At 44.1% G+C, this 15,875-nt stretch overlaps 1 protein-coding gene across 1 annotated transcript in view; it reads right to left on the reverse strand.

Moving 5' to 3' along the window:
* LOC126419371 (phenoloxidase 2-like) overlaps positions 1–15,875 on the reverse strand; it is a 118,407-nt gene that overhangs the window by 13,639 nt on the left and 88,893 nt on the right. Inside the window, exon 10 of the mRNA XM_050086559.1 lies at positions 8,045–8,242. Coding sequence (XP_049942516.1) covers positions 8,045–8,242 — 198 coding nt within the window. The remainder of the gene's footprint in view (positions 1–8,044; positions 8,243–15,875) is intronic.

Below are 15,875 nucleotides of genomic sequence, written 5' to 3' on the forward strand. Positions count from 1 at the left end.
ATAAGTGCATGTCTGGGGATTGGAGGAGTGAGAAAGCAGATAAATTCCAGAGAGAAATTTTCTTCTTCTATCTCCTTTCTCTCCAGCCCCCATCCTGCTCCCCTTTTTCCCTAACATGACTACTTGACACAGTCGAGCTGCAACACTGGCAGACAACAATGTTGTGTGTGTGTGTGTGTGTGTGTGTGTGTGTGTGTGTGTGTGTGTTTGAGAAGTGAGTGGAGGTCATGTAATTCTGAAATAAGATCACTGCAACATGGCCTGTAAGTGGATTTACCTCAGCGGAGTGCCCCATCACTTACAGTCCTTGCTGACAATGGTGGAGCCTTGGCTGCAGAAAAAGTGATCAGGCCACGTTCTGTTTAGAAGTAATGTACAACAATTCTTTCTACAATTGTGAGGGTGGCCTTATTGGGAATAGATCTTGGGAAGAAACTGGGTTTAGAAATTGGAAAGTTATCTGCAGATAACTTGGTGTGGGGCAGGGATACAGTTGAATGTAGATATTAATTACGTCAGATGAAGTTCATCACTGACTTTGAGTTAATTCTATGTCATATGGCAGCAGTCAAAGAAGTCTTTTCATTGCATGGATGCAGCAAAGGACAGAGGGTCCTCAAAAAGTCCAGCATGGTTTAATGGACCTGATTGACTTGTGTTTACTGTAGTGCATTGGAGGGGAGGAGAGAGGGGGGGGTGTACATGTCATAGGTCAGAAAGACAACCTTCAGCTCAAACCAGTAAATATTTTATGAAAAAAAATGTAATAAAAGTAACTTTAATTGGTCAGAAAATGGCAGAAGCAAGCCATATGAAGTTTTTAAGTCTCAAATGGACAAAATTTTAAATTGGAAGCCACATATAGACTATCACAGTTACTTAAATTCAGTTATTTGATACAGGATAACTGTCTGGAAACATTCATCTAACACCACAAGGCTGCTAAAGATGACCACAAGCATGTCTTGTCTAACAAAGATATTTATTGCGACCAGCATTTAAAAATATCAAAAATTCCTCCTGTGTACATTTAGAAGTTTATATTTTCTTGCTTAACAACTATTGCACACTGGAAAATGTTATTTCAAGCATAATTATAGCATGTGACTTTGAGGAGATGTCAAACTTCTCACAGACTATTTACTACAGATTGCTGCTTCCATTTGACATGGGCCTGCCAGAGCAGCCAGGGACAGTGGTCATGTGCGTGTGAGATGTGCTTGCTCGTGTGAATGTGTGCGTGTTTCCATTATGAAGAAGGCTTTGGTCAAAAACTCAATGTATAACAGTCTTTCTGTTGAACCACTCTGCAGCTCAATGTGTCATCTTTACAGTGAGTAGCAATCTATTCTTTTCATAATTGTTGATACTCCAACCTGGACTTTCTAATGTTTAATTTAGACTATTTAAAACTTCATTTGCAGATAGGACAGTATATGGGATCAGACATTTATAACAAACTGAAAGGCTGGAATACATTTAACTTGGAGCTTGATTCACTTGAAAAGAATACTCTATAACTTAATTAGTGAAAAAAGTGTTACTCTTTCTTCCCAACATACTGGAAAGGCCATTTTACAATCTGAATAATACAATTGTATCATATAAGTGAATTACATTGCAATAATGTGTGTAAAACTAATGTGAAGCAATTTCTTTTTTAATGAGCTCTCTTTTATTCATTTGGCATGTGCCCTACATAACAAACTGTTTTAATTACAAATGATTTTGAATTAATGTGCACAAAATAATGTGACAACTGTCATCCTTCTTCATAAAAAAAAAAAAAATAAACTTAACTATGTTCCACTTTAAACTTGGCTTTTCTTAAGTATAACAAATCAAACACTTTGAAAACTGAACATTGGGAGGCAGATAAATCCAATTTCACACATCATTTTCATGAGTGAACAAGAACTTAATGAAATACCAGAGAGCAACTGAATCAGCAACATCCTATTCTCACTTTTATTTAAGGTTCAACATCACACTGAAAGCATATTTATTGTTTCCAGAATGAGATTTTCACTCTGCAGCGGAGTGTGCGCTGATATGAAACTTCCTGGCAGATTAAAACTGTGTGCCCGAGCGAGACTCGAACTCGGGTCCTGAGTTCGAGTCTCGGTCAGGCACACAGTTTTAATCTGCCAGGAAGTTTCATATTTATTGTTGTTTAACGCAGCTCTCCATGCTAGTCTACCATGTGAGTCTATTCTCCTCAATTAGTTAAACACCTCTTCATCAGATTCTGCACTTCAGGAAATCTGTCACGGTCAACTTGAAACTGATAGCTGGCTGAATCCTCAAGTACAAAGCTCTGAAATATTCAACAAGGGATGTAACATACACTGAAAAGACAGGTTAGGAATCATAGAGGGAGGGAATGTTCATTGCAGTTGACAAAACTATTACATCTATTGAGGTCAAAATTGAGTCTGACCACAAAGTTGCATGGATGCAAGTCACCAGTCTAGGTGAACTCCAATTAATCATCCGATGTTTTTTTAAGGACTGCCGATTCCACTGTAACAGTTGTAGAATAATTCAAAGAAACTCTACAGTTAGCAGTGTGAAAATACCCTGATTGTGCAATGTTAGTTGGGGATGACTTTAACCTACCTAGTAAAGACTGGGATGTCTGTGGATTTGTTGCAGGTGGTACAGACCTGTGAAACAGTTCTGAACACATTCCCTGTCTTGAGCAGGTAGTTCAAAAAGCCACATGCAATGGAAATATTTTAAATCTTGTAACTACACTCCTGGAAATGGAAAAAAGAACACATTGACACCGGTGTGTCAGACCCACCATACTTGCTCCGGACACTGCGAGAGTGCTGTACAAGCAATGATCACACGCACGGCACAGCGGACACACCAGGAACCGCGGTGTTGGCCGTCGAATGGCGCTAGCTGCGCAGCATTTGTGCACCGCCGCCGTCAGTGTCAGCCAGTTTGCCGTGGCATACGGGGCTCCATTGCAGTCTTTAACACTGGTAGCATGCCGCGACAGCGTGGACGTGAACCGTATGTGCAGTTGACGGACTTTGAGCGAGGGTGTATAGTCGGCATGCGGGAGGCCGGGTGGACGTACCGCCGAATTGCTCAACACGTGGGGCGTGAGGTCTCCACAGCACATCGATGTTGTCGCCAGTGGTCGGCGGAAGGTGCACGTGCCCGTCGACCAGGGACCGGACCGCAGCGACGGACGGATGCACGCCAAGACCGTAGGATCCTACACAGTGACGTAGGGGACCGCACCGCCACTTCCCAGCAAATTAGGGACACTGTTGCTCCTGGGGTATTGGCGAGGACCATTCGCAACCGTCTCCATGAAGCTGGGCTACGGTCCCGCACACCGTTAGGCCGTCTTCCGCTCACGCCCCAACATCGTGCAGCCCGCCTCCAGTGGTGTCGCGACAGGCGTGAATGGAGGGACGAATGGAGACGTGTCGTCTTCAGCGATGAGAGTCGCTTCTGCCTTGGTGCCAATGATGGCCGTATGCGTGTTTGGCGCCGTGCAGGTGAGCACCACAATCAGGACTGCATATGACCGAGGCACACAGGGCCAACACCCGGCATCATGGTGTGGGGCGCAATCTCCTACACTGGCCGTACACCACTGGTGATCGTCGAGGGGACACTGAATAGTGCACGGTACATCCAAACCGTCATCGAACCCATCGTTCTACCATTCCTAGACCGGCAAAGGAACTTGCTGTTCCAACAGGACAATGCACGTCCGCATGTATCCCGTGCCACCCAACGTGCTCTAGAATGTGTAAGTCAACTACCCTGGCCAGCAAGATCTCCGGATCTGTCCCCCATTGAGCATGTTTGGGACTGGATGAAGCGTTGTCTCACGCGGTCTGCACGACCAGTACGAACGCTGGTCCAACTGAGGCGCCAGGTGGAAATGGCATGGCAAGCCGTTCCACAGGACTACATCCAGCATCTCTACGATCGTCTCCATGAGAGAATAGCAGCCTGCATTGCTGCGAAAGGTGGATATACACTGTACTAGTGCCGACATTGTGCATGCTCTGTTGCCTGTGTCTATGTGCCTGTGGTTCTGTCAGTGTGATCATGTGATGTATCTGACCCCAGGAATGTGTCAATCAAGTTTACCCTTCCTGGGACAATGAATTCACGGTGTTCTTATTTCAATTTCCAGGAGTGTATAAACAGGGCTGACCTTATTGACAGTTCAGTATCCAGACAGGGATTATTGATGATGATTCATCATAACAACATTGGTTACTAAAGTTAATAAGTCCATCAAGAAGGCTAGGAGATTTTCTAGCTTAGAAAGAGCAAACGAGTTGTTGCAAACCCACTTAGACAATGAACAGACACTGTCGAGTGGTCAAAAAGAAAAAAAATAAATAAATAAAATAAAATAAAAAAAATAAAAAAAAATCTTGCTACCTTTTGGAGTTATCCTTTAACGAGCTATATTAAAACACACACACACACACACACACACACACACACACACACAGACACATGCCTATGCCCCTGCATGGTGCTGGCTGGTCTAGTCTAGTCTAGCTAGCACCATGTAGAGACATGGATCTGTGTATGCATGTGTGTCAGTGTTTGTGTAGTTTACTCTAGCTCGTCAAATGATAACTCTGAAAGCTGACAAGTTTTCTTTCTTTTGTGTGCGCCTATCGACAACTCAACAGTTCTACTTTTTGGTGAGTGGTCTCCTTTAATCCTAAAGTATTTATATTTTGCAAGAATATTTGCATTCTACAATAACTTTCCTACAACATTTATAAAACCTTGATGCATGAAGCATACAACTTCCACCATCAAATTAGCAAAAAGCGTGGCTGAGAATACAAGAAAATTCTGACCGTATACAAAATTACTAAGCAAATTGAACTCTTATATCCAGACACACATCAACCAGTCTAGTGTTGCAGCAGAAGACAGCAAAAGGAAATCTGAATTTTTAAATTTCAGTTTAAAAAATCATTCACATAGAAGGATCGTACATACATACTATCACTTGACCATCACGTGGACTCCTGTACAGATAACATAGAAATAAGGTTCCCTGATGTTGAGAAGCAAATGAAAGAGTTGAAAACAAATAGGTCACTAGGACCAGATGGAATAGCAATGTCGTGTTGAGTCAAACGGGAACCCTGGAGGGAAGATGACGTTCTTTTTGCGAAACGTTATTGAGGAAGTTTAGAGAACCAGCATTTGAGACTGACTGCAGAATGGTTCTACTGCCACAAGCGAATATCTCACATAAGGACTTTGAAGAAAAGAGAAGATATATTAGAGTATGTAAGGAGGCGTACAGACAGCCATTTTTCCCTCTCTTCATTTGAAAGTGGAACAGGAAAGGGCATGACTAGAATTTGTACATGGTCCCCCACTCCCACCAAACACCGTATGATGTCTTACAGAGTATGTATGTAGATACAGAAGTAGACCTACCAATATGACCTTCACCATTCTTCTGTAGCACCACATTTTAAAATATTCTGTTCTCTTCTTGACTGTACTACTTATTGCCCAAATTTTGTTACCATATGAAGCTACACTCCACACGAACTTTCACAAAGGACTTCCTAACACTTAAACTATATCTGATAATAACATAATCATCCATTTCAGAAGAGCTTTTCTTGCTGTTATCAGTCTGAATTTCATATCATCTTTAGTTTGCCATTGTCAGTTATTTTGCCGAATTTCTATACTACATCTGGTGCCTCAGTTACAATCTAATTCCCCCAGCATTACCTAATTTAATGTGACCACACTCTAACACTCTTGTTTTAGTTTTATTGAAGTCAATCTTAGAACCACTTCCAAGTCACTATCAATTCTGTTCAACTTATCCTCCAACTCCTTTGCTTTCACTGGCAGAATTACAAAGTGATTAGCAAACCTCAGTTTATTTCTTCTCCTCTTATTTTCCTTTATTGTTTGCTGTACGTACAAATTGGATATCATTTCAGATAGGCTATAACCCTATCTCGCTCAGTCCTACCTCCATTTTCTATCCTTTAACTCATATAAAGCAGTCTGATTTGTGTACAACTTTCGGATAATCTTTAACTACCTCACAGATTTGTGACAAGGGGGTTTATGCCTCATTTTATAGAACAAAATAATGCAGGACTCCACATAAGGCACCACAGTTGTTTGTGAGGAATGATTCAAGAGCACTATAGAATTTCACAATGCTGAAAGCCAAACAAATGCTTGACCTATGTTTCTAATAAAATCTTAATTGTATTTCCTGTTACTGACACCAAACATTTGAAAATGGTTTTAGCCTAGGAGCTGTTGCAGTGATCTCATATCCCCCTGAATGCACTTTAAGAAATGTGTGGTAAATATGCTAATGAATACTGCCTCATGGCATTGCCTAGTTTGCATTAACATCTACATCTATGTCTATACTCTACAAACTTCCATGAGGTGCATTGCAGAGAGCAAGACCCATTGATTGTACCAGTCATTTTGGTTTCTTCTCATTCCATTCATGTATGGAGCGTGGGAAGAATGATTGTTTAAATGCCTCGGTATGTGCAGTAATTATTCTACTCTTATCCTCACGAGCCCTATGTGAGCAATACATAGGGGACTGTAGTATATTCCAAGAGTCACCATTTAAAGGTGGTTCTTGAAACTTTGTTAACACACTTTCTTGGGATAGTTTAAGTCTATCTTCACGATTTTTCCAGTTCAGTTCCTTCAGTATCTCTGTGCCACTCTGCCATGGATCAAACAAATCTATGACCATTCATGCTGCCTTTCTCTGTATACATTCAACATCTCCTGTTAGCCGTATTTGATATGGCTCCCACACACTTGAGCAATATTCTAGAATCAGCCACACAAGTGATCTGTAAGCAATCTCCTTTGTAGACTGATTGAACTTCCCCAATATTCTACCAATAAACCAAAGTCTACCATTTGCTTTACCCATGCCTAAGCCTATGTGATCCTCCCATTTGATAGCCCGACAAACGTTACAGCCCGGTATTTGTATGAGTTGGCTGATTCTAATAGTGATTCACTGATACTATAGTCATAGGATATTACATTTTTCCATTTTGTAAAATGAACAATTTTACATTTCTGAACATTTAAAGCAAGTTGCAAATCTTTGCACCACTTTGAAATCTTATCGAGATGTAACTGAATATTTATGAAGCTTCTTTCAGATAGTACTTCATCATAGATAACTGCATCATCTGCAAAAAGTCTGAGGTTACTACTAATATTGTCTGCACGATCATTGATAAACAAAGTGAGCAGCAAGGGTCCCAATGCACTTCCTGAGGCACACACGAAGTTACTTCTACATCTGATGATGGCTCTCCAGCCATAATAATATGCTGTGTCCTCCCTATCAAAAAGTCCTCAGTCCAGCCACAAATTTCACTTCATACCCCATATGAGCATACTTTTGACAATAAGCACAGGTGTGTTACTGAGTCAAATGCCTATCAGAATTCAAGAAATACTGCATCGACTTGGGTGCCCTGATCCAAAGCTTTCAGTATATCATGAAAAAAAAAAAAAAATGTGAGTTGGATTTCACATGATCAATGTTTTCGGAATCCTGGGTTTTCCTTTGTAAAGGAAAATTTGAAAAAGGAGTTAAGCATTTCAGCTTTTCCTTTGCTACCCTCAGTTTCAGTTCTTGTCTCATTCGCTAGGGACTGGACACTAACTTTGGTGCCACTAACAGCTTTCATATATGATCAGAATTTCTTTGGGTTTCGTGAAAGATCATATGACAATATTCTGCTATGGCAGTCACTGAAGGCATCACACATTGTTCTCTTGAGAGCCAGATGTGTTTCATTCAGATCTCTCTTTTTAAACTATTCTGAAATACAACATATTTTGCTATGAATAAGAAAGAGGAGTAAATAACTTTTTTATAAATGATCAACCCATGGGTATGTACTGATTTGGAAAATTAAGAATGAAGAAATGTCAGAATCAATATAAAATTTAATATATACAGCTTATCATCAACAAAGCATATGAGTAATAAAATACTCACCATAATTCTAGTTACAAATGGTGCATGTTGCAAATGTGTAAATCGAACAAACACTGGACCTCTTGGTGCAAAATCCAATCCTCTTGACAAATCGATATCATTTTGTTGCCAATATGTGACAAATTCGTTACTTGGTATATTCGGTAGATTCTGTGTTGCAACCTCCACTCCAGTAACCCGAATTCCATCAAAACTGAGCTGTATATCATAAAAATCTTTAATTATTATAATAGCTACACTGTGCTTAAATATTTGTTTACTTTAATTTAGTTATATATGTGTTGTTGATTAGACAGTAAATGCTCCATTATGCTATGAGTCAAGTTTACATAATAAAAGCACACTAATCCAAGCAAAGAGACATAGGAGGTTAATGTGGTTGCACAATTATGAATAATGACACCAAGAGACTGCAAAAAATAATATATATTATAAAATTAACCGTATGAAAGATTACAGTGTAACATGTTAGACAGATATAATGCCATTCCAAACAGATCATGAGTGTACTATGCTCATACACTATTCTGTCACATTATCAGAGAAGAAAAGTTGCAACTCACAATAAAGCGGAGGTGCTGATTTGCAACAGGCACAACAAAAAGATTCACACAATTATAGCTTTCGGCCATTAATGCCTTTGTCAACAACAGACACACACACACACACACACACACACACACACACACACACACACACACACACACACACATACACTTAAACAAATGCAACTCGCTCACACGTCTGCAGTCTCAGGCAACTGAAACCACACTGCAAGCAGCAGCACACACTCACACACACATACACTTACACAAATGCAACTCGCTCACACGTCTGCAGTCTCAGGCAACTGAAACCACACTGCAAGCAGCAGCACCAGTGCATGATGGGAGTGGCAACTGGGTGGGTGTATGGAGGAGGTTGGGGTGGGGAGGGGGAGGGATAGTATGGTGGATGTGGTGGACAGAGAAGTGATGCAGTTTACGCGGGGGGAGGGGGGCGGGGAAGTAGCAGAAAGGAGAGGGATAAAAAGACATAAAAACACTGGGTGTGGTGGTGAAATGACAGCTGTGTAGTGCTGGAATGGGAACAGCGAGGGGCTGGATGGGGAGGACAATGACTAATGAAGGTTGAGGCCAGGAGAGTTATGGGAACATATGACATATTGCAGGAAAAGCTCCTACCTTTGCAATTCAGAAATGCTGGTGTTGGTGGGAAGGATCATATGGCACAGGCTGTGAAGCAGTCATTGAAATGAAGGATATCATGTTTGGCAGCGTGTTCAGCAACAGGGTGGTCCAATTGTTTCTTGGTCACAGTTTGTTGGTGGCCATTCATGCAGACAGACAGCTTGTTGGTTGTCATGCCTACACAGAATGCAGCACAGCGGTTGCAGCTTAGCTTGTAAATCACATGACGGGATTCACAGGTAGCCGTGCCTTTGATGGGATAAGAGATGTTAGTGACTGGACTGGAGTAGGTGGTGGTAGGAGGATGTATGGGAGAGGTCTGGCATCTAGGTATATTACAAGGGTATGAACCATGAGGTAAGGCATTGGGAGCAGGGGTTGTGTAAGGATGGACAAGTATATTGCGTAGGTTCAGTGGAAGGCGGACTACCACTGTAGGACCACTGCAGATGGGGGAAGGATAGTGGGTAGGAAATTTCTCATTTCAGGGCACGATGAGAGGTAATCGAAACCCTGGCAGAGAATGTAATTCAGTTGCTCCAGTACTGGGTGGTACTGAGTTACGAGGGGATTGCTCCTCTGTGACCGAACTGTGGGACTTTGGGAGGTCGCGGGAGACTGGAAAGATAAGGCATGGCCAATTTGTTTTTGTACAAGGTTGAGAGGATAATTACAGTGAGTGAAGGCTTCAGTGAGACCCTCAGTTTATTCCGAGAGGGGCTGCTCATCACTGCAGATGTGACGACCATAGGTGGCTAGGCTGTGCGGAAGGGATTTCTTGGTAAGGAATGGGTGACAGGTGTTGAAGTGGAGATATAGCTGGTGGTGAGTAGGTTTGATATTGATGGAAGTACTGATGTAGCCATCTCTGAGGTGGAGGTTAACATCTAAGAATAGTGAATAGTGAATAGTGTTTTATTCATCTCATAACATACAATTTCTAATCATATGATTAGTGTACAGGAGACACGTCAAAAAATGGATAACACAACAGATGGCTTGTTGGGTTGAGTAAGACCAGGTGAAGCAAATGGGGCAGAAGTTTTTGAGGTTCTGGAGTAATGTGGATACGGTGTCCTGACCTTTGCTCCAGACAGCAAAGATGTCATCAATGCATCTGAACCAGGTGAGGGGTTTAGGATTGTGGGTTTTTAGGAAGGATTCCTCCAGATGGCCCAGGAATAGGTTGTCCTAGGATGGTGCGATGCAGGTGCCCATAGCCGTACCCCAGATTTGTTCTGGGATGGGCCTAAGGATTTGAGTAGTGACTGGAGATCCTGCTGGACTACTGGAATGGGGTCACTGTAGCGAGGTTTGTAGGTGGAAGTATCTGACAGCTGACCGAGTCCTTCCACCAGGTAATCCTTGCGGTTCAAGACAACAGTGGTAGGTAGGATTATAAGGTCAGGATCAGTTTTTAGATGATGGACTGCAGTTCTTTCTGTGGATGTAAGTTTAGTTTGCATGTTGAGGGATTTGGGGAAGGATGGTGAGGCAAGGTTCAAGGTTAAAAAATTCTGGAAAGTTAACAGGGGGTGGTTTGGGGGCAGTGGTGGTGGATCACAGTTGGATGGAGGAGTGAACTAAGTTAGGCAAGGTTCAATATTGATCTTAGGTTCAGTCTGACTGGTTGGGTTGGAGGCAAAAAAGTGTTCTCATCCCAGAAGCTCTCTCCAGAGTCCATCTCCCAACTCACCCCTACCACTCCCCACACTACTACCTTCTACATGCTTCCTAAAGTCTATAAACCAAACCACACAGGATGCCCCATTGTGGCCAGTTACTGTGCCCCCACGGAGAGAATCTCTGCTCTCATGGACCAACACCTTCAACCTATTACCCAGAACCTACCCTCCTATATAAAAGGTACCAACCATTTTCTCCACTGAATCTCCACACTTCCTGTCCCTTTACCACATGGTGTCCTGCTCGCCACTACTGATGCCACCTCCCTGTACACTAACATTCCTAATGCACATGGCCTTCATGCTATTGAACACCACCTTTCCAAACGCCCTATGGATTCCAAACCAACAACCTCTTTCCCAGTCGCCATGACCAACTATATCCTCACTCACTTACTTCTCCTTTGAAGGCATTACCTACAAACAAATCCGGGGTACGGCTATGGGCACCTGCATCGCACCATCCTAAGACAACCTATTCCTGGGCATCTAGAGGAATCTTCCCTAAAAACCCAGAACCCTAAACCCCTCACCTGGTTCAGATTAATTGACGACATCTTTGCTATCTGGAGCAAAGGTCAGGACACCCTATCCACATTACTCCAGAACCTCAAAAACTTCTCCCCTATTTGCTTCACCTGGTCTTACTCAGTCCAACAAGCCACCTTCCTAGATGTTGTCATCCACCTCAGAGATGGCTACATCAGTACCTCCATCTATATCAAACCTACTAACCACCAGCAATACCTCCACTTTGACAGCTGCCACCCATTCCATACCAAGAAGTCCCTTCCATACAGTCTAGCCAACTGTGGTTATCGCATCTGCAGTGATGAACAGTCCCTCCCGGAATATACCCAGGGTCTAATTGAAGCCTTCGCTCACTGTAATTATCCTTCCAACCTTGTACAAAAACAAATTGGCCATGCCTTATCTTTCCAGTCACCCATCACCTCCCAAAGTCCCACAGTCCGGCCACAGAGGAGCATTCCCATCGTAACTCAGTACGACCCAGGACTGGAGCAATTGAATTACATTCTCTGCCAGGGTTTCAATTACCTCTCGTCATGCCCTGAAATGAGAAATATCCTGCTCACTATCTTTCCCACTTCTCCTACAGTGGCATTCTGCCATCCACCGAAACTACAAAATATACTCATCCATCCTTACACAAACCCCGCACCCAATACCTTACCTCATGGCTCATACCCCTGTAACAGACCTTGATGCAAGACCTGTCCCATACATCCTCCTACCACCTCCTACTCCAGTCCAGTCACTAACATCACCTATCCCATCAAAGGCAGGGCTAACTGTGAAACCAGTCATGTGATTTACAAGCTAAGCTGCAACCTCTGTGCTGCATTCTATGTAGACATGACAACCAACAAGCTGTCTGTCTGCATGAATGGCCACCAACAAACTGTAGCCAAGAAACAAGTGGACCACCCTGTTTCTGAACACGCTGCCAAACATGATATCCTTCATTTCAATGACTGCTTCACAGCCTGTGCGAAATGGATCCTTCCCACCAACACCAGCCTATCTGAATTGTGCAGGTGGGAACTTTCCCTGCAATACATCTTACGTTCCCGTAACTCTCTTGGTCTTAAACTCAGTCACTGTCCTCACACATCCAGCCCCCTCCCTATTCCCATTCCAATGCTACACAGCTGTCATTTCACCACCACACCCAGACTTTTTATTTCATTTTATCTCTCTCCTTTCCGCTACTCCACCCCCCCCCCCCCCCTTCTCCACCTCTCCCTGGCCTTCTGTTTAAACTGCAGCACTTCACTGTCCGCCACCCCCACCGTACTATCCCTCCCCCTCCCCACTCCAGCCTCTTCCTTTCTCCCACCCAGTTTCCACTCCTATCATGCAGTGGTGCTGCTGCTTGCAGTATAGTTTCAGTTGTCTGAGACTGCAGTTGTGTGAGAGAGTTGCATTTGCGTGAGTGTGTGTGTGTGTGTGTGTGTGTGTGTGTGTGTGTGTGTGTGTGTGTGTGTGTGTTTGTATGTATATGTGTGTCTATTTTTGACAAAGGCATTAATGGCCAAAAGCTATAATTGTGTGAATCTTTTTGCTGTGCATATCGCGACTTAGCATCTCCGCTCTATGGTGAGTAGCAGCTTTCCTTCTCTAATATTGTTACATTCCATCCTGGACATTCCATTGTTTGATTCTGTCACATTAACATGACCACCTGCCAAAAGCCTGAATAACCATCTTTTGCAGCGTGTACCAATGCAAAACATGCTTGAAGAGAGTCAATGAGGTTGTGGAAAGTATAGACAGGGATGTGGAGTCATGTTGACTTCAGTGCCCTGGCCACCTGCTCTAGATTTGTTGGTTGCAGATCCATGGCATGAACAGCATGATCAAGGTGGTCCCATAGACTTGGGACTACTTTTAAATCCAGGGAGTTTGGTGGCCAGTGGAGTAAGGTAAACGCATCCTGGTGCTCTTGAAACCATGCACATACACTGCAAGCTGTGTTACATGTTGCGTTGTCCTGCTGGTAGATGCCACTGTGCCAAGGATAAACAAACTGCGAGGATAGATGGATACTTGTGATTTTTTGTGCCCTAGAAAATGCCACAAACGCATTTCCCAGACCATAATGCTCCCAACTCGTCTCTTCCAACGATTATTGCTGGGTGTTTGTTTTCAGTCCAGTGGAGCATAAAATGCAATTCTTCTGAAAACACCACCACTCAGTGGAAGTCCAGTTCTGGTACTGGCGTGCAAATTCTAGCCTTTATTGATAAGCAGCGGTCAGCACGGGTGCATAATCGTGCACCTGCTGCAGAGGCCAATACATGGCAACATTCGCTGAACAATCACTGAGGAGACACGGCTGGTAGCCCACTGGTTCATTTGGGTGGTCAGTTGGTCAACACTGCACAACTACACTCCTGGAAATGGAAAAAAGAACACATTGACACCGGTGTGTCAGACCCACCATACTTGCTCCGGACACTGCGAGAGTGCTGTACAAGCAATGATCACACGCACAGCACAGCGGACACACCAGGAACCGCGGTGTTGGCCGTCGAATGGCGCTAGCTGCGCAGCATTTGTGCACCGCCGCCGTCAGTGTCAGCCAGTTTGCCGTGGCATACGGGGCTCCATTGCAGTCTTTAACACTGGTAGCATGCCGCGACAGCGTGGACGTGAACCGTATGTGCAGTTGACGGACTTTGAGCGAGGGTGTATAGTGGGCATGCGGGAGGCCGGGTGGACGTACCGCCGAATTGCTCAACACGTGGGGCGTGAGGTCTCCACAGCACATCGATGTTGTCGCCAGTGGTCGGCGGAAGGTGCACGTGCCCGTCGACCAGGGACCGGACCGCAGCGACGGACGGATGCACGCCAAGACCGTAGGATCCTACACAGTGCCGTAGGGGACCGCACCGCCACTTCCCAGCAAATTAGGGACACTGTTGCTCCTGGGGTATCGGCGAGGACCATTCGCAACCGTCTCCATGAAGCTGGGCTACGGTCCCGCACACCGTTAGGCCGTCTTCCGCTCACGCCCCAACATCGTGCAGCCCGCCTCCAGTGGTGTCGCGACAGGCGTGAATGGAGGGACGAATGGAGACGTGTCGTCTTCAGCGATGAGAGTCGCTTCTGCCTTGGTGCCAATGATGGCCGTATGCGTGTTTGGCGCCGTGCAGGTGAGCACCACAATCAGGACTGCATATGACCGAGGCACACAGGGCCAACACCCGGCATCATGGTGTGGGGCGCAATCTCCTACACTGGCCGTACACCACTGGTGATCGTCGAGGGGACACTGAATAGTGCACGGTACATCCAAACCGTCATCGAACCCATCGTTCTACCATTCCTAGACCGGCAAGGGAACTTGCTGTTCCAACAGGACAATGCACGTCCGCATGTATCCCGTGCCACCCAACGTGCTCTAGAATGTGTAAGTCAACTACCCTGGCCAGCAAGATCTCCGGATCTGTCCCCCATTGAGCATGTTTGGGACTGGATGAAGCGTTGTCTCACGCGGTCTGCACGACCAGTACGAACGCTGGTCCAACTGAGGCGCCAGGTGGAAATGGCATGGCAAGCCGTTCCACAGGACTACATCCAGCATCTCTACGATCGTCTCCATGAGAGAATAGCAGCCTGCATTGCTGCGAAAGGTGGATATACACTGTACTAGTGCCGACATTGTGCATGCTCTGTTGCCTGTGTCTATGTGCCTGTGGTTCTGTCAGTGTGATCATGTGATGTATCTGACCCCAGGAATGTGTCAATCAAGTTTACCCTTCCTGGGACAATGAATTCACGGTGTTCTTATTTCAATTTCCAGGAGTGTATTTGCCCATACACATCTCTGCAGCCATAGTTCACACGTCATCTATGGCCCATGGTGCATCGTAGTCACCTTGGAGTCTGTTGTGGATAATACCATTTTGCCATGTACAGTACACTTTAACCAAGGCCATGAACAGTTTACAAAATTAGTTGTTTCAAAAAAGCTTCCACCTTTGTTCCGAATGCCAATGATCTGTCCTTTTGGATGTCAGATAAATCACTCTGTTTCCATAATACGACAAAGACTGCACTGTTTTTAACATCCCATAACATGCTTTATATGGCCTCCACTGCTAGTGCTTCCACCCGCCTCCTGTGATTGGTTAATGCACACTGATGTAGAAAACAGCCGGTGGTCACATTAATGTGAGTGGATCCTGCATTAAGTTAAATATATATCAAGTGAATACATGGCATACAAGAAGGTTTCGTCATTTCCTTCTTAAACAATGGCATTAGATTTACGAACATTTTGATGTCTTATGGGAGGGAGTTGAAAAAGTTCATTCTGATATGTTGGAAACCTTTTTGCACAAGTCTGATGATTTTCAGATGTTCACAATATTTTGGGTATTTTGTTGTAAATGGCATTTGTTTCATAGACTGAACATTTCTCTTTGT

This window comes from Schistocerca serialis, chromosome 9, assembly GCF_023864345.2.
Source record: "Schistocerca serialis cubense isolate TAMUIC-IGC-003099 chromosome 9, iqSchSeri2.2, whole genome shotgun sequence".
In the NCBI taxonomy this organism is placed as follows: domain Eukaryota; kingdom Metazoa; phylum Arthropoda; class Insecta; order Orthoptera; family Acrididae; genus Schistocerca; species Schistocerca serialis.